The sequence below is a fragment of the Stigmatopora nigra genome, chromosome 19 (genome assembly GCF_051989575.1).
Source record: "Stigmatopora nigra isolate UIUO_SnigA chromosome 19, RoL_Snig_1.1, whole genome shotgun sequence".
In the NCBI taxonomy this organism is placed as follows: Eukaryota; Metazoa; Chordata; class Actinopteri; order Syngnathiformes; family Syngnathidae; genus Stigmatopora; species Stigmatopora nigra.
Genome location: NC_135526.1, coordinates 1,536,293 through 1,554,833, shown reverse-complemented (window position 1 = coordinate 1,554,833; position 18,541 = coordinate 1,536,293). Strand labels below are relative to the sequence as shown.

The following is an 18,541-nucleotide window of genomic DNA, read 5'->3' as shown; positions in this document are numbered from 1 at the left end:
TGAGGAAAAGTTCTGCAGTGCAGCCCCGGGGTCGATTCCTACCGCATGGCGTGCATTCATAGCTATGCAGTGAATTATATATCTAACCCAAAACTGCATACAATATATTTTCAAACAGCGCTATAAGGGGGCTACACCCGAGAGTCCAAGGATGGGGAAGCTATTCCAGAATAGGCCGCAGAATAGACTTTTACACCAATCAGGTGTTCTATAAGGGAAGTGGTTCTTTGACACATGTGCATTCCACACTACTTTAAAATCTTTTATTCCAATTACAAATAACATACTGCTGAAAAAAAAGATGTAGAAAAGTACAAAATTTGTGTTAAAATACTAGTATGCAGAAGTAAACAAATGCTTGGCATGTTTAATGGAAGAATAATTATAGAGGACTGACCTTGGGGAATTAAAGCTACTGCTAATGTGAAAAATGGTGGTTAGTAGAAAGATGGAAGGTAAGTGAGGAGATAGTGATATGTCTAAATATAATTTAACTACGGAAAAGTGCGCATTGAGCTGCGATTATTATGAGAAAATGCAGAATGAAAAAGCCAGACGACAATAACAAATACAAGACGGGCCCAACAATGAGAAAAATGTCCACCTTGCATTTTTGGCACATTCAATCATCATCATCGTCAGCAGCGTCGTCGTCATCGTCGTCATCATCATCCTCTTCTTCTTGGCTGCCATCTTCATCGTCATCATCTCCACTGCTGGGCTCAAATGCTTCATCATCTGAGCTATCAACTTCCAGTTTCTCGTTCACAACAGTCAGGTGAAGCGCTTCTTCGGGTTTACTGATGCACAAAAGTATTGTGCATTAACATACACACACAGCCGCCCCCACACACACACCGTAAAAGAAGCTTTTTCAGCAAAAGAATAGGAAAGGTCATTATACCCAGAATTGTCAGCTTGAACCCAAAGAGCGCACCACAGAAGGAGGAATTTACCAGATAAAACCAAAACCAGATTAGGATTGTGTGGGATTGGGTTTCTAGATGTTTCAGTTTTGTCACAAATATGGACAACTGAATTGAGATCACTTCATCCAAAAACCATTAAAAGTAGAATTCCATATTTACATTAGACAGAGACATTTGCAAATATATGCTAAAAAAAAATGGCCAACTCTCTATTTCATTGCATCCAACACCGCAATAGCAGGCTAAAAAGTAAATCTCCTAAATTTCACATTGGAGGAGCGATGAGGACAGGAAAACCACTGTCATTGGCGTCCTGATAGTCAAAAAGTAGCCACAACGGTCCCCAGAGGAAAATGAGGAGTGGGGCGGCGACCCCTGTGACCCCTCACCACACGGTCGGGTCCTTGCGTTTGGGCTTCGGTGAGCTCAACTCCATGTCCTCGCCCGGATCTTCGCCCTCGCCCTGGTCCTCGCCCTCGCGCAGGTCCTCGCCCTCACCCTCACCCTGGTCCTCGCCCTGGTCCTCCAACTCGTCCCTCAACCGTCTCTTGCGAATCTTCACGGCCAAGACGATACTGAGGATGATCAGGATAAACACACTGGCGGCAACCATTGCTATGACCAGCATGCTGATCTCGGATAGAGAAGCTGTTGGGGAGAAACAAAAACAAAAACAGACGATAGAGGAGAAGGTTGAACACTATCATGCGTCAACTCCAGCTGGAGAGAGCAAAGATAACATTTGTAAAAACAAAGACCAGACAGTTTGAGCCATTCCTTGTCCAGTCTACTTTTTCATACAAAATACTTCAGTACATCCTTCAAAGTAACCTTTACCACCTAGACATTGGTCAAACATGGTAGCAATGTTAACCTGTTAAACTTCAATAGGACTCGATATTTATTGCACTGCAGGCCTACCGTAGGTGACGACTCTGAGGACAGTTTCTTGGCTATTCCCGTGCACGTCTGGGTTGTTTCGCACGCTGCAAATATACGTGCCGTTAAACGTTGGGGGCACCTCGTGCAGGGTGATGGAGACGTCATTCCTTCCAATATCTCCCGACCACACAGCATGGCCTTTAAAGCGGCCACTCACAGGCGGGTATGCTACCTCCTGATAGTGGAATACCTACCAGACATGGAATTGTTCTCAGTTAGAGTTCAAAGATCAACAAAAAATAGTTGCAACAAAAAGCCTAGACTCAAATGGACCATAGATTCATTTTCTGCTTACCGACTCTTCCGTTTTGGAATTGAGAGCACGGAAGTTCCAGGAAACATGAACGGACTCGGCCGATACCGGACGAGTGGAGCGGAAGGTGCACTTGAGTCTGACCGCAGTTCCGTTAACCGCCTCCACCTGAGGCGGAGCGTAGATCTCAATCCCTGCCACTCCTGAACCAAAGGGTTAAAAAAATGAGCATGGTTAATGATTGTTGCAAAGTCCCAAGGTCGCTTGTATCCATGACAACAATCAGAAACATTCTAACAGAGCAGACAGTGGAATAATTGAGGAATTTCTAGTGATTCCATCAAGAAAAATCCAATTTTATAGCATCTTTAAGGGGAGATAATCAAATTGTATGTACTGTTTGAAGAAAAACACAGTACATTTGAACTCAACTTGTCAATCGATACTTTGTTATGGATCCATGCACTGATTGGTTAAACAATCATCCACTTAAGTTGATCAAATTGATCAACATGGCCATCTTTTAGATGTGCTGTTCAAAAGTTTGTCAATAGGTAAAGAAAAGTTGTAGACAGATCCTATTCAAAATGTCCGGGAAATGTTAGTTTCTGTACAGATCTGCTACAAAAGAGAACAATACTAACTAATACATTCAAGTTGTTGTTTGTTTACAGTTCTTACCTACGTGGCAACACCACATTGCATAGTGGAAACCAAAAGTAACAACAATAAAAACACGAGCATGAACGCACCATCAGAGTCGCTCTCCAGGTAAAAAGAGCGACATTTTCACCTTTAACTTTGCATTTCTTCTTACCTGACAGCACGATCGCCCCCAGGAGAAGAATCCATATGGACCACACGAGACTGACAAACATCTCAACTTGGACAGTCCCTTGGTGAACGGATAGTGCGGGCAGGCATGGATCTTGGTGGAAAAAAACAACCCGAAAAAAGGAAAAGTTGCTGAGGTGAAACTCCGATTCAGACCATTTCAATCCCACCCCCGATTGTGCAAATCTCGCGTAACCTCTTCGAACAAGAACACACCTGATGGGCGGTGTTTCTTGCAAAACCTGTTGCTCCACTTCCTCCATTGGACTCATTGGGATTGAATATTCGTGATTATTTTCTTTTGTTTTCCTTTGATTCAATATTTGTTTCACACAAAATACAAATACCTTATGTATTTTTTAGCCCCACCTAGTGGCTCAAATGATTATATAATACAACTACATATATCTAAGCATTAATGTGAAGTCCAATTAATTTCATTAGGAAGGGTTGGCAGCGAACGACGGTGATATGGTAACAAAACATATCTTTCTTTAAATATCATATTTAATGACACAAAAATCATTCAATTCAATATTTAATTTTCACAGCAGCAGCATACATTACTAAAATAAATACATGAATTACTAAGCCAGTTATATTAGTAAATTAGTATCAAGACGTGACTGCACCTGCTCAATAATTAATTTGCATTTCCTAACATGAGCACAAGGATTAAAACATGTTTTAAAATCGATTTTTGTTTCATTTGCAATGGGTTTTCACTTCCTGCCTGCACTATATCGCAATGTTAGTTTACAGTCCATCTCTCCAAAGTAGGATCTTTGGTAGTTGCCTTCATGACACGCCTTTTGTTGTCCTCGCCTAGCTTGGAGCCTTTTTGATGCTACCCTAGCGAGCATCCCCTCCTCAACTGTTAGCCAGCTGTCAAGTACAAAAGTCAGCCTCGGCTCGAGAATCGACGCTCTTCTCTCTGCCAGGTAGACATTTTTACACAACCCTACATCAAAACGGTTTATAATTCCGCGTTTTAGGTCAAAAGCGAGGACATTCCGTGTCTGTCAGGCGCAGCTGCCGTGATATCCAGCGTTTAGCTCGCTAACAAGCTAACGACAAATAACCCCATTCGTTGGAATAGATCGCCCCTTTTAATGCCACTTGTGCATTTTATTGTTTATTTTTGTAAACTGTATCCTTGAAAGTGAAAGCAGTCTTGGTGTCTTTTAGGCCACGCTGCTGCTGCAATGTTAATCTTTTGCTTTCACTGCTAATGTGTGTTTGCTAGTTGGTACTGATGCGTTGGTCCTTAAATAAATGACGTAGATTCTGCGCAGGTTTTAATGGGAATCGGTGGTTTTATTCAGGGGTTGAATTGGGTATGATGTCTGTTCTGCAGGATGAGTGGCGACGGTGATGGTTTCAACCCTGCTGCAGTGGCTCAGCCAGTAGAAGATGTGCAAGGAGATGGGCGGTGGATGTCACAGGTTGGTGGTGCTAGCACACACTAGGAGAAGCAATCTAAACTCATTGAATGCCAGATCTGCCTCCTACCCCTATTTCCATAATCCCAAAGTCATTGATTTGTCATTTTGATTTCATGACAGATTTACTGTACAATTCTGCCAAAAAACACATCAAATGAATGACATGCCTTTTCTGACCAAGTCTTGTCTATCATTTTTCAGCACACCCGATTTGTGCAAGAGTGCAAGGATGGAGAACCAGATGTGCTTTTTATAGGGGATTCTATGGTACAACTAATGCAGCAGTTTGAGGTGAGTTACAAAGTCAGAAGTTTTGCGTATTTTTTTCCATGACGTGTAGATGACTGGAGACCAAACAATGAAAACAATTACTCAAAGTAGCTGACTTGTCTGTACAGGTTTGGAGGGAGTTGTTCTCACCACTTCATGCCATGAACTTTGGCATTGGTGGGGACACCACCTGCAACGTGTTGTGGCGGCTTCAGAACGGAGAGCTGGAGAATATCCGGCCCAAGGTTGGTCTCGGCTGCCCTCCTGTGCACACCCGATAGCATTTTACGTGTATTTTGAACCTTGTTTTATTCCGCCCAGGTTGTGGTGGTGTGGGTGGGCACTAACAATCACGAACACACGGCGGAGCAAGTTGCCGGAGGAATTCTTTCCATCGCAAAGCTGCTGACTTCCCGGCTACCAAAAGCTAAAGTAGTTGTGCTGGTAAGTGGATTTCCATCAATCATACAAGTAGCGGTTCCTAAAAGCGGCTTACCCTCCCATTTTTTAGCTAAAACTATAAAACTAGACCTATCTAAAAAAAAAAAAAAGTCCCCCAAAAATGCATACCATAAAATAGTCATCTCCGCTCAATTAAAGTCACTGGCTGCCATTGACGGCAGTAGCTGGAATGCAGGCATTTATAGTATTTAGACATTAAACTGGTTTTTGATTGTATATACAGCAGGGGAGTGTATTACCTTTTATCTGGTGTTATGATTCGTATAAAAAGTTCATCCCGATTTACCCAGAGACTTTAAGACAAGTGGACACAGGTGGAAGTGAAACCACTTGTTGTTTATTTCCCCCATTTTTTTTTTTTTAAAAACAAGATCGATTCAGATGTGAGAATCATACCAGGTCATATCACAGAATTTAATTTTAAAAAGCCCCCCAACAATGAAAATTCACCGAAGGATGAATGACTAATTGGATTGGATAACTTTACCCATCTGGTATTGGAACTGGTGGACATCAAGCACAGATGGGGCAGTCTTATCAAAATCATCATCATCATCATCATCATCATCCCAGCCGAGCGAATGGCGACGCTTGCATTTCCCATTCCCATATTGCGTTTGAATTGAAACCCAACAGGGTTTATTACCGCGGGGGGAGCGGCCCAACCCGCTGCGGGAGAAGAACGCGGCGGTCAATGACTTTCTGCGCTCCTGGCTGCCCCGCCTGGCTCAGGCGCAATTCCTGGACGTCAGCGCCGAATTGGTCCACTCGGACGGCACGGTGGCGCCGCAGGACATGTTCGACTTCCTCCACCTGACGTCCTCGGGTTACCGCGCGGTGGCCAAGCCCCTCGGCGACCTGCTGCTCCAGATACTGGAAGAGACGCCAGAAGAACGCAGGGCGTCGCTGGTTTGAGCGAGAAAACGGCGCCCTGACCCAGGCGTGGCTCGGCGTGGGGGGCGGGGCGGGGCGGGGTTTGGGGGGAAGAAGAGCGACATCACTACACTCTTCAAATGACTTTTTACTGCCTGAGACATTCTGCAAGCGCACTCTCAGATCAACGCTCATTCTGTCTAGATTACCCAGCACCATCGCATACTGACACCAACAGAAAAATCTACCCGGCAACACGAAAAATGGCAGCGACAACTCTCATTGGCTCGTACTTGGTTTCAAAAGAAAAAATAGGCGCACATTTTATTTGAAGGCGGGTTCATAAGCAGTATCGCAACGTCATTTGCCAAAACAGCGTAGCACGAAAGCACACCTGAATTTAGACGAGCACCATGTGAAAAAGAAGTGGTTTGTTTGCTCAAATCTCACCCAGTGTGCAAGTTTACACTCTATCGAAGAAAATTGTGACTCATTGAACTCACCACGCAAGCTAATATGTATATTTTAGACGGAAAATCAATGACACTTTCCCTCCGTTTCAACATCTTTGATGGAAACTCAGTACAGTATTTTTTTTCTTATGCACCTTTTTCATCCTGTGACTTTTTTTTTGTTCTTTGTAATGATATCCAACTGTTTTTCTTTTGTTTAAAACCTCTTACACAACCTTGCCTCTTTTGGGCTTCTCGACTTGTAGGAATTAAAAAGTTGCAGAAGCTCTGGAAAAATGAAAAAAAAAATGGCGACAAGCTTATGCTATGAGTTTATTTGGAGCTTAATAAGTCACATTAGTGAACTTGAAAGGATCCCAAGTTACTACTGTGTGTGTGCGATTGCGTGCGTGCCCCTTCGACGTCTTCGCTGTGGAAGTTGGAGTGTTAAAAAAATGATGACCCTGACTGTAAATAAGAGACAGGGCGGAAAAAGTTCGGGTTCTCGGCGCACGTTGCTGTGATGCATCATGTACACTTGTTTTGGCTCGTTGTCTCGTTACTTGACTTAAAGTAAAGCATTCCAATAAAGAAAAAACGTGGATGTCAGATACACGACTCTTGTGTTTTTAGTCATTTTGTGCTAATCATGAAAAAAATTACGTCATATTTTGGAATATTCATGTAAATAAGCACAGTTTTTTCCATTTATGTGAAACTTTGTTGCAGTATCAAGTGTGCACCAACAGTAGGTGCAGTTTCATTAAAAGAAAAGGTTTGCTAACTACCATAAATATATTGAACATATTTTGAGGTCAAATGACACCACCAAAACAATTCTCAACTAATTGGCTTCCATTGACAGTTGATCAAAATACAATTAATCAATCCTTTTAAAGATTATTCACTGTTAAATTGGTCTGGCTGTCAATGGCAGCCAATGAGTGAAAGGCCTATTTTCATTTCATTTCTCGTAAATGCCAAACTAATGTTTGGCTTCACTTTAGTTCTTTTTATGACTCTGCATTTGAAGGTATTTTTTGTTTTTAATCAGTTGCCAAGTATAAAAGTAATGGGTCAGTGCTCATTGGATCCTTATGCTTCCTGCTTTATTAGCCTTTTATTTCATTATCTATTAGATTCTATTCAATTTTCCAATCATATGAATTGTGTATTCCGAGTATTCTGACAACATCACGTATTTGGTTTTCCATCCTGCAAGTAGCAATACAGTTTTATCACTAAATCTAAGGCTGACTTTATAAAGTATGACCTTTTTTTCCAACATTTTCAGGGTCTCGAATTGCTTTCAAATCCTGACTTTTCTCTTTCAAAAGCTAAAGTTGCAATCTTTTCTCTTTTTAATCAAAAAAGTCCTATTTCATACCTGGAGGATATTGTTCTATTCTGTATGGAATCCAAGTAAATTCCACAGAAGTGAGGCAAGCTGCTCTTTCCATTTTAATAACAGCGAGGAAATAAAAGCAAAGTATGTCTGCCTTAGGAAAACGTAAACATTGCAATAGTTAAACATTCCTCGTGTAGAACGTTTTTTTTCTTCTTGTCGTCACTATTGTCTTTGTTGTAAATCCTCAATATCCTCTTTTTGCTACATTTGGAGTAAACTGGGGGTAAGAATGAGGTGGAAGGGGGGAATAGGAAGTCTATTTTTTCCCCTCCGTTACAGTTATTCCTTTTTTGGACATTCTCTCTGGAGGTTGACACTCCTTTGCGTCGACTTTAACTTCTTCTGGCATCCGATGTTCTTTCTCTTGTTTGTAACATACTTGCTCAATATGTCTCCTCCCATTTTTTGGACACTTTTTTTCTCTTAACTATAGATGTTATCATCATATTTTTGTACTTTGCTGCACGATGAAATCATCAATGTTATCTCTCAAGATATGTGTTGTCTGGAGTATGTTCAATATAACTAGATTGAGGTGCATGTGCTGTGGTAGTTATTTCTTTTTGTTAAAATATTTATAGGGGAAGAAAAATAAGTGACATTAATATTAAGACAGGAAAATCCATTTGGATTCAGTCAGTTATGATTTAAAGTGATATAATATCCACATTATTGTCCATTAAAACGACTGTTTCCAGAAGTTTAAAAAATAACTTTATTTTTAAATCAATTTAAACAGAATGCATTATATCAAGAGATCCATTGATTATAAAAAGTAAATATTCAAAGCAGAAATTAAACAATACGCTCATCTATTTAGTTTCTTTTAGCTTTGTTTAAAGAAACCACAGTGGAATTGTGATAAACGTTTGCAGATGTTAACATGACCAGAGTTTCCTTGAATGCATCATTTGTCAAACTACAGCCCTTAAATTGAACCCAATTCAACATTTTCTCAATGAAACCTGCAAAATACAAACTTTAACAGATAAAATGTTTAGCTTGAAATGAATCACATCTGGATTTTGATGCAATCATTTATGTGCACGCGCTCGCTTTGGTCCCCATTTTGGTCCGCAAATACAGACAGGTCACATTTGAACAGTTTCTCCGTTTTTTTTTTTTTTGGTCTATTTAGTTGTTGTTGATAATCTGTCTCGGTCTCCCGTAACCAGTCATTCCAGCTTGGGATGCCAACTTATTTGTACCCATTTGCAGGCCAATGACATTCTTGCCTTCACTCAACTGCTCTTCAGAAAAATCTCGCCTATTCTCTTGAGCTTTCCTGTCAAAAATGACAAAAATACTGTCAAAACACCTTTTTCTTTTGAAAGAAAAAGCACTAGGAGTAAAAAAAAAACCTTACTTATGGAACCAGCTGGGGTCTCCTTTATAATTCCCATCATCCTTTGTGACAGCCAAACTCCCCAAAGCCGATAAAGTCCTTTGGACAGCCGCCATATCCTTGCCTGAACACAAATCATCAAAATCAATAAGACTCAAAAAGTCTTGCACCCCGAGATATAAAAAAAATAATCTTACTTTCATAGAGGTCAACCGTCTGGAAGATGTCGGTTTTGGTGACTCCGTATTTCTCAGCCGCGGTGAGGAACAGTGAGATTTGTTCCATCTGAACAAAGGCCATCCCGGAGCCCCTGATGTTCTTGATTAGCTTGTTGGGGGCACTCAGGCTGTTGATGAGCTCGCTCAGCACCTACAGAAAATTTCCCTTCAATTACTGCCACAACTACTAAAAAAACTTCACTTCATGACTTCTTTTATTGAATACAGTACCGTATTTTCTGCACTATAAGTCACACTGGGCCTGTGACTAAATACTCCATTGCATTCTTCATTTTATTATTGATACTTCATGTTTATCCTGGCTTCTTTTAATCAAATTTTAGAAAAATGCCCTCCACAAATTCCACATTTTTTGCATTTTTTGTCCTTATTGGCCAATGTGATTTTTAGTGTCAAGAATACAGTAGTAGTATTTTCATTTTTTGCCCATGTATGATTCCCTGACTTATTTGCCCAAAAAATAGGAACAAAATAAGGTAAATTTGACTGAATACTAATGAGGAGTATTGACCAATCAACTTACACATCCATTTTTGAGCCACTCTTGGAAGCCAACTCTACCCGACTCTGGCCGTTCCACTTTGGGTCCACACTGGGCCATGATCCACTCCACCAGTATTTCCTCCAATTCTGGATCATATTTTTTATCAATCTTATTCTGCACTTCGCGGGTGAGACCATATGACGGACCCCTGTTTGCCATCTTGTCCTGTGAGAAGGAAAAATATGTTTTGTTGAGAAAAAAACATGAGGAATGCTGGACTTTTTCCCAGACATTTTACCCCCTTAGCTTTAAATTCATTGTTGTTATAGTACAAGCAAATACTATACAGCATACCTAACATGGAGGTCGTTGACTTAACATACCTCAGATAGAGCGGGGGATATTTCCCTGGTTTTACGAGGGTCGTTTGTAGGTACAAGATTTCATGCCAAATTGTTCAACCAATGAAGCTTCTGCTTAACGAGTGACACCAGACTGCAGTTTGCTGATTACATTTGTAAGACGTACCTACTTGTTTGGTGCGCCCACTTTGTGGAACATTGACAGATTGAACATTGCAGGAATTTTTCATAAACTCTTCTCTTTAGTTAAAAAAAAACAAAACTTCTATTTGATTTAAAAAGTCTCTTTCATTTAAAAAGTTTATTTCAGTTAAAGTTGATTTCATTTAAAGTTGATTTCATTTAAAAAGTTAATTTCATTTAAAAAGTCTCATGCCAATTCCATCATCTCCTATAACACTGGTGTCAAAGTGGCGGCCCGGGGCCCAAATCTGGCCCACCGCATCATTTTGTGTGGCCCAGGAAAGTCAATCATGAGTGCCGACTTTCTGTTTTAAGATCAAAATAATAGAGTATAGATGTATATTAAATTTCCTGATTATCCCCTTTTTAAATTAATCATTGTAATTTTTTAATCCATATTTTCTTAGTTTTTAGTTAAAAATCATTTGGTAAAATCTAAAAATATATACAAATATTTTCTTTTTTTCACTTTAATAGGGCACATCATGATTAAAAGAGATTTTCCCTTACTAAGACTGACACACTTGTCCTATGGCATATTTGTTTTCCTGTTTCTGACCATTTGTTAGTCTACACATTGTGCAGTGGTTTGTTGTGAGATAGGCGGTTCACCACTCGGTGGGTGCCGACCTTGCCTTTGGACAGTTTAACCAGCGGGGGTTTCTGTGGTAACAAGAAGCACCTGACCACAATCCACTGATTGCACTTCTGAGATTCCAGATTTGTGGAAAGGATTCTTCTTTAGAAATACGTACCATCCCCCAACCTCACCCAGTGCAGGCGGCCGTTTGTGGAAAAGCTTTCCCACCCCCGATATGAGCCTAACAGAAAATGAATGAAATGCCTCATTTGAGACTGAGATAGATGTTATTTGGATCAGCACAAGATAGAGCCCTCTTTAAAAAAAATACAAAAAAATACACTTAAAATTAAATATTCTCAATTTTAAAAATGTTTTAGTTTATATTAGTGTATATTATATTTAGTTTATATTTTAAAAAGATAATGTGTAGATATATTCATTTGAATTAGCACAAGATAAAGCCCTCAATTTAAAAATATACACTTAATAGTAACTATTCTCACTTTTAAACAAAAATAGTTCATTCTTAAAAAAGAAAATGTGTAGATGCATATTTTTTATTTTTTTTTCTTCATTTAGCCTAAAAAAAAAAATTAAAAGGGGGTACATATTGTCCAATTCTGTATCATCATGAATCATCATCATCATTGTGATGAATCAGAATTAGAGAATAATAGAACCAAAAGTAGATATAATCCGTTTGACATAGCAAAAAAAAAAAAAAAAAAAAACAAGTAGCAGATGAGCTATCTCCAGCAGCCTGTTTTTTTTTTTTTTTCTGGGAATCACGTCTGACTTGACCTCCTATTAATGCCGTCTGCGTTTCCTGTTGCCTTCCATAGACGAGTCATCCTTCCTGCATCCTGTTTGCTCATTCAGCTGTCCCTTCCTTCCTTCCTCCCTCCCTCCCCTAACAAAGAGCCTTATGTGTATATATACAAGAATCTAAACAAAACAAGCCTTATAGCAAACAGGGAAGGAACGCAGCCAGCCGTAAAGCTTGAAATGATTGTGTGACGTGCTGCATATTTGACTCAAGTGGGCGCCATATGGAAATGTTTGGGCACGGCCATGATCACTTCCCTCTTTTCTGGAATGTACACCTCCTGCTAATATCACAAATGTACTACTTTATGGTTGGGAAGGAGGATGACGTAGGTTTGAGTCTCAGTACCTTTTGTGTGGCTGCAAAAGGCACACCTATTTACCTCAAATGGTAAAACAGAAGGCTGTATTACGCAAGGCAACTGGCATTTCCACAAATGATGATACGGATGAGATTCATGTTTAGCTGCTGGTTGTTATACGGGTAGTGGGAACGGACGCCTAAGTGATTCCAAACCAGTTTGCTTGATCAAAAACAGCTGCTTGGACACTATCTGGCTCAATCTCAAAGATGTGGGCTGTCAGGCATATCCAATCTTGTACAGACGGAATTTTTCTGGGAAAAGTATGTACGCTTTAACCCGAATTGTGACCTTTGAGCTCAGAAATTTCACACATGTGAGCATATAATTGATTGGAGATCATGAGGTTGTCTTCCAGAATTGACTAATTACAAATAGATTTTTTTTTTGGGATGTTGGGATGTTATTCAAAAGTGAAGGAATAGGTGTTAATGATCAAAGTTTGTGGAATTCCCCTTGGCACCTGTTAGTTTTCACCCGCACAAAAGCGGCTTTCTTCTTTTCTGCTCAAAGTGTGACCTTTCTTCTTGCCGACTTCTTTTTTTTTTTTTTTAACACATTTTGCAACTTCCCCATAGTTGCGTCAGGTCAAGTTCCGGCACGCAAAACTTGTACCGCATTTTTTCTACGCAATTCATGACCTTTTGGACCTTCACAGAATTCAATGAAACATATCTTTTGTCAACCCATACTGCAAAACAAAATGTCTCCATACTTCAAATAAATATCCACTTTTCTCTTCATTCAAAAACAACAAGCTTTCACAACATAGCAGTTTTTAACCCTAAAATGGAACTTTACCCCATTGGGTTTTAGTCTGGGGAAGTCAGAAAGTAGAATACCTTTTCTAGCTTTTACTCTCAAATCAGTTCGTTTTTTTTTTTTTTTTAATCAAAAGAGTCAAAAAAAGAATCTTAACTTACTTTATTTTGTGATGTTCAGCTAAGCGATTGCCCACTAGTCCGGTCTGGTCTTACACCGATCTCCTCCCCCTCTTATCTAATCCTTTTCAACGCGGTACACCGTGCGCTTTGCGGGTTGCCAAGGTAAATAGTGCAAACACCCTTCTCCGAGATATATGACTTCACCACACATTCACTAGAAAAAGAGGGAGTCTGAGAAAGAGCCACGCCCTCCCGTCTTCCGATTTCACTGGGCCTGTCCCGCCCCCTTTTGCCTTTTCTCCCATTCTTTGCTCCATTGCAATTCCTTATTTAGGAGAAGAAGGCAAGGAAAAGGAGGTCACGTGACAAGGGGGGGAGTTTCGTGTGGTCGCCCAGAAGCATTTTCCAAATAGCCCAATCCGCCCCCAGCACCCCCCAAGCGCCCCCACCCCAGCGTACTGCGGAATCAGGTCGGATTAGCCAGTCGGGAGCCAGGAATGCTGCCGTTTGTTTGAACGCTTTGGGCGCCGTCCACGGGGACGGACGTCCGGTCAATGAGTTCGTCTTGTGTGAAAAGAAACGGGCTTGTTCTTGTTCACATTTGGTTTCCACGGTGACCGGGGAGGACACTCCCCATGCCAAACATGCTTAGAGATCGGAGCAAGTTGGCGCACGATAAAAAAACAAACGATGACATCACACATGTGGAGTCATGGGCTCAAAGGTCACGGAAGAACCTTTGAGAACAAGCCAAGACTCTTTGACCTTTTGCTACAGAATTTCCTCAAATGGATTAGCATGTCAGTCTCGCAGTTCTAAGCTTGAGGGTTCGTTCCCAGGTCGCTTAGTGGAGAGTGCCCTTTGCTCCCTGGGCTTGTGTGGGTTTTCTCTGGGTACTCTAGTTTACACCCCTGTCCCCAAAACATGCATGCTGGGCTAGTTAGCTATGATTGTTTTCCCTTTGTCTCCTTGTGCCCTGCAATTGGCAGGCCATCAATTCAGGGTGTCTTTTAGTTGGCTGAGATAGGCTCCAGCACCCCCGCCCCCGACCCTTGTGAGGATAATCAGTACAGAAAAGGATTGGATGGGTGTATTTGCTTTAATGAGCAAACCAGTTTCACCTTTTGGTGAGTTGTGCCAACAAATACAAACTAATTGAAGGGAATGTCAAGAAACCTGCTGACTGGCACAAAAGAGCCAGAGGTGTTCACCCTGGAAAAAAAGGAATTACACCCTCATCAATGCAGTTTTGATTGACAGATTATGGAATTGCTGACTGGGGCCTTGTAAGGCCAACATAATTATATCGGAAAACTGGGCTTGTATTGGCTCTTGTTAGACTTCTTTTTCATCTTTTATCTGCTATTCTGTCAAATGATATTTTGACTAGTTATTCTCATTATGCTTTATAAAAACTGTAAAAAAATGCAGGTCAAGTTCCCTGTTTGAGGCCCCCGATTCCATTTTGCTGTAATTGCTTCTGCACATGTAATACATTTTCATACCTTTTAGTGTTTGTTTTCATACCTTTTTTTCCACTTTAAAATCTGGAAAACAGTCCAAGTTGAATCCCTTTATCTTTACATTTCACCCTCGCAGCCTTCCCACCATTAGCACAGCCAGAGGTGTGCCTATAATGAGGCGCGGCGTGGGTATGAATAATAAAAGTCCACATTAATAAGAGCACGGCTAACGAGGGATACCGCGGGAGCGACTCACAGTTGGACACGGCAGCCAACATTTCCATTCTCATCTATTCCTAACCTTCTTTTACACTTGCTGGGATGCGCTATAATTATAACTGTGATAGTTTGAGCGAGAATGCAGCTTGAAAATGTCTCCACGGGGTGCAATCATCCCCCTTTTTCTTTTCATGTCCCTTCCTTTACCTGGCTTTGCTGCAAAAACATTTTTTTCTTTCTTCTTTCTCTTCATCTCCACGTGTTGTAGTCATCTCAATCCTTTTGGGGGCGCTGTCTTTCATCCCACGCCGCTACCGGCCGTTCTAAACGGTGACCCCTTAAGTGTCCGTATAAATCTTTGCGGTCGTCGTCAACCCCCCCCCCCCCCCCCCCACTCTCGTGAGGCTGCCTATTGGCTGCGGTGCAATAGACACGTTCAAGGTTGATTTCATGCCGTCACTTACAGCTGGAAAGCTTTTATACCAGATTTGTTTTCACGGAAAAAGACTGTAGAGATCACAGGTGTCAAAGTGGCGGCTTTGGGGCCAAATTTGGCCTGCTGCATCATTTTGTGTGGCCCGGGAAAGTCAATCATGGGTGCTGACTTTGTGTTTTAGGATCAAATTCAAATGAATAGTATAGATGTATATTAAATTTCATGATTTTCCCATTTTTAAATCAATAATTGTCATTTTCTAATAACTTTTCCCGTTTTTAGTTCAAAAATCCTTTTGTAAAATATAAGATTATTTTAAAAAAGCAAAAAAAACATCGAGAACAAATCAAACAGTTCAAATCCTCCCCCATGAGCCTTAAAACAATCCATATTTTCTTATGTTTTCTTATTTTTTATATATATATTTTTATCTGGGTGTCTTGCTGTCATAAATCAAAATGATAGACTTGCTGCAGAAAACAAGATTACATAGCCCCATCATATTTACGCTCTAGTATAATATCATCTTTTGCACTTAACCTATATATACGGTCAATTTTTCAAGTCAGGGCAAAAATAATCAACAATCAATCCGCTATGAAAATAATGTTTGAAGGCACTAATTGACTAAATAAGATTATGTTGCCTCTTAAGGCACGTTTATTGATCTGGCCCAGAGATTGAACGACTGTGACATTTGGCTGACGGCGGCTGTGTACCATGCATTAGAGAACCTGGCTTTTTAATGGCCAATAACAAAGGCCAGTGGGCGTGGCAAAAGCCCAAGATGATTCCTTGCGCCGCGAAGGCTAATTTCGGCGTCCACCGGAGGATTAAATGCTCTTAAAGCCAATCCTTGGAGATATGTGGGTGCAGCGGTGCGTTTATTTTTTGTTCGTCACTTCAGTCCTGAAAGATTATTTTCCTCCACTAGTCATCAAAAGAGCCACATGTGGCTATAGTAGAAAAAAATGGGTTCAAGGAAAAGCTAGATATATATTTTCATATTTGTATTGATTGGTTGGTTGTTTGGTTTTGAGCTGTGTGAGATATGTAAAAAAAATGGATGACTTTTGGCTGGTTTTTGACCCACCTGATGTCAGCTAGGCTAGGCTCCGGCACCCTGTGATGCTGTTGAGGATACATAGTGTTGAGGATGAATGAATTTGAAGCATATGGATGCAAAAGAGATGAAAATAAACGATGGATTTGAAGAAAGAAGGAGAAATGAGGCAAGTGGATGGCCATCATTGGGTTTTCCCATTGGCCAGGTGGCCATGCAAAAACAGGCCCGTTTGAAAGAGAGGACGGGCAGAGCAAGGTCAGAAGTGGCAGAGTCGTTGGGATGGAGGATGAAGAGGAGGAGGTGGTGGTGGAGGAGGAGGAGAGCCAGATGGAGAGGGGGAGGGCGTGCCAGAGAAAAAGAGAGAATGGGTGCCAAGCAAAATGGAGACTGACACAAAATGATGGCACGAGACACAGAGAAGCTGCAAGGGGGAGGAAGAGGACGAGGAGGAGGAAGAGGAGGAGGAAAAGCATAACCTACCCAGAGGGGACACGCCGACTCCACTTTCATCTTTATGAATGAGCCGACGAGCACTCTAGGAACAATAGCCACTAATGAAATGATCTTTCTTTACGCCCAATAATAATCAACAAGCTGTTATGTGGGTCGCATGGGGCAACATCAACAAAAAAAATAATAATAATTCACCCTGTGAATAGCCAGTTCATGGAAATCAATCTGTTAACACCTCTCTGTATTCATTAATATCTATTGTTCCTTTTATTTAATATATCCCAAACGCAAAGTCAAATGGCCACTCCCCCTGACCCGTCATACCCTGGCCTCCCGATTTCTGTCACTTATTGACCCTGGGTGCGTTCTTGTGGGATGCCAAAGTCACCACGTCGATAAAAACCCAGCGTGGCCTTTGCGCGATTGGGGATGAATGTTACAAATTCATTAACCCACATCCCGTCAGATCATCGACTCAATTAAAAGTGCAGTCCATCAAAAAAAGGGGAGGCTTTCATGTTCACCGAATAAAGTTTTAAAGAACGCCAAAGGCTCTCGTCTGGGGCAACAACATTGTTTATATCGTCTTAAAACTGAAAAGTTATTGGATATTTTTAAGATGTGTTTACTTGACTTGGCAGTTATGAGGGTTAGAACCACAAAGACAGGGGGGAAAAAGGTTAAATATTTATAATTCATGAGCAGAAAGTCAGACAGTCTTATTTCAGACTCTGCAATTTTAGTTCCTAGAAGAATATTTCACTTTTTCCCCTTATTTATCCTTGAATTTCCATTTTTCTTAAAACTAATGACTACATACTGCACCACTATCTTATTAGCCTATTAGAATAAACAGCTGCTAACATTAGAACAACCTTAGTGACCATGTCGCATATCTTCTTATTGAAAATGACATTGATTGACAGTTGGCATCTCACGGTTCAACTTTATTCCACACCTGAATAAGCCCTAAGAATGACGGACAGCTAGACCAGAAAGCCAAAGCGTTTGCATAATAATTTATTGACTTTGTTTTAATTTTTCTCACGTATTATATATGATATTATTGCTGCAGTTCGGGATCCTTTCATATATTCACGTTCGTTTTTCCCATCAAGGGAGAGGCTACGTCTTTTTTTAATATCGTAACGCATGCTGAGTACAATTCACAGGAGCAGGATGCAAATAAATAAAGGTCTTCTTAAGTTAAATGTCTTAAATGTCTATCCATTCTAATAATGCTTCTTTAACATGCCTTTTTTCAGTCCTTAAAGGGGGCGGGGTCACTTTTTTTTGTTGAAAGGCTGAACAGAGAGCACATTGATAATACATATTTCTTAAAGCGGATTATTATCTCGCACTCGTCGTCATTCCCAAATTCGAGCGCTGATAATCATTCATTCTTAGATGGTAAATATGTACAGTCACTTTTAAAAGTGGCATTTAAATCTGCCGTGACAAAAAAATAATAAATAATGTGCGATACAGGTTGAAAAGTTGTTTTTCGGCGGAAGGGGGCGGGTTCTACGTTGCCCCCGGTTACTAGTTAAAATAAATGCCCGACCTTGCGGGTGTCGTAAGTACTCGGGTGTGTAACACAGTGCTGCCATCTTAAATGTGGCACTCAGCATCAGTGCACGCTTGTGTGTTTTTGAGGATTCGCGTTGAGCTTAGCACAGCACCCAAATGTTGCCAAATGACTGGCGAGAGCAGCAAGGCGTTCGTTGTCAGTGTGGTTGTAAGATCAAGTCTTTGTCACAAAATGGATT

At 40.8% G+C, this 18,541-nt stretch overlaps 3 protein-coding genes across 7 annotated transcripts; 1 reads left to right on the top strand and 2 right to left on the bottom strand.

The window, feature by feature from the left end:
* Window positions 1-249: 249 nt before the first annotated feature.
* Window positions 250-3,195, bottom strand: LOC144212782 (myelin protein zero-like protein 2). Its single transcript, XM_077740909.1, has 4 exons — window positions 2,942-3,195; window positions 2,167-2,327; window positions 1,851-2,061; window positions 250-1,577 (listed from the first exon to the last, which is right to left on the bottom strand). Exons 1-4 carry the CDS (start codon window positions 3,000-3,002, stop codon window positions 1,315-1,317), a joined length of 696 nt encoding a protein of 231 aa, XP_077597035.1. The 5' UTR covers window positions 3,003-3,195; the 3' UTR covers window positions 250-1,314.
* pafah1b2 (platelet-activating factor acetylhydrolase 1b, catalytic subunit 2) lies at window positions 2,940-7,071 on the top strand. Of its 3 annotated transcripts, none has more exons than XM_077740906.1 (7): window positions 2,940-3,095; window positions 3,788-3,899; window positions 4,316-4,403; window positions 4,605-4,694; window positions 4,802-4,918; window positions 4,995-5,117; window positions 5,772-7,071. In XM_077740906.1, the coding sequence occupies exons 3-7, from the start codon at window positions 4,317-4,319 to the stop codon at window positions 6,048-6,050; spliced, it is 696 nt and encodes a 231-aa protein (XP_077597032.1). In that variant the 5' UTR covers window positions 2,940-3,095; window positions 3,788-3,899; window position 4,316; the 3' UTR covers window positions 6,051-7,071. The 3 variants fall into 3 exon arrangements, with proteins under 3 accessions (XP_077597032.1, XP_077597031.1, XP_077597030.1); XM_077740905.1 differs by lacking the exon at window positions 2,940-3,095 and adding an exon at window positions 3,232-3,432; XM_077740904.1 differs by lacking the exon at window positions 2,940-3,095 and having other exon boundaries at window positions 3,735-3,899.
* Window positions 7,072-8,559: 1,488 nt separating this feature from the next.
* On the bottom strand, window positions 8,560-13,342 carry LOC144212584 (transgelin-like). 3 transcript variants are annotated; one of them, XM_077740569.1, is made up of 5 exons: window positions 13,175-13,342; window positions 9,976-10,161; window positions 9,411-9,582; window positions 9,235-9,337; window positions 8,560-9,153 (listed from the first exon to the last, which is right to left on the bottom strand). In XM_077740569.1, exons 2-5 carry the CDS (start codon window positions 10,153-10,155, stop codon window positions 9,003-9,005), a joined length of 606 nt encoding a protein of 201 aa, XP_077596695.1. In that variant the 5' UTR covers window positions 10,156-10,161; window positions 13,175-13,342; the 3' UTR covers window positions 8,560-9,002. The 3 variants fall into 3 exon arrangements, with proteins under 3 accessions (XP_077596695.1, XP_077596696.1, XP_077596697.1); XM_077740570.1 differs by lacking the exon at window positions 13,175-13,342 and adding an exon at window positions 10,320-10,461; XM_077740571.1 differs by lacking the exon at window positions 13,175-13,342 and adding an exon at window positions 10,291-10,411.
* Window positions 13,343-18,541: the final 5,199 nt, after the last annotated feature.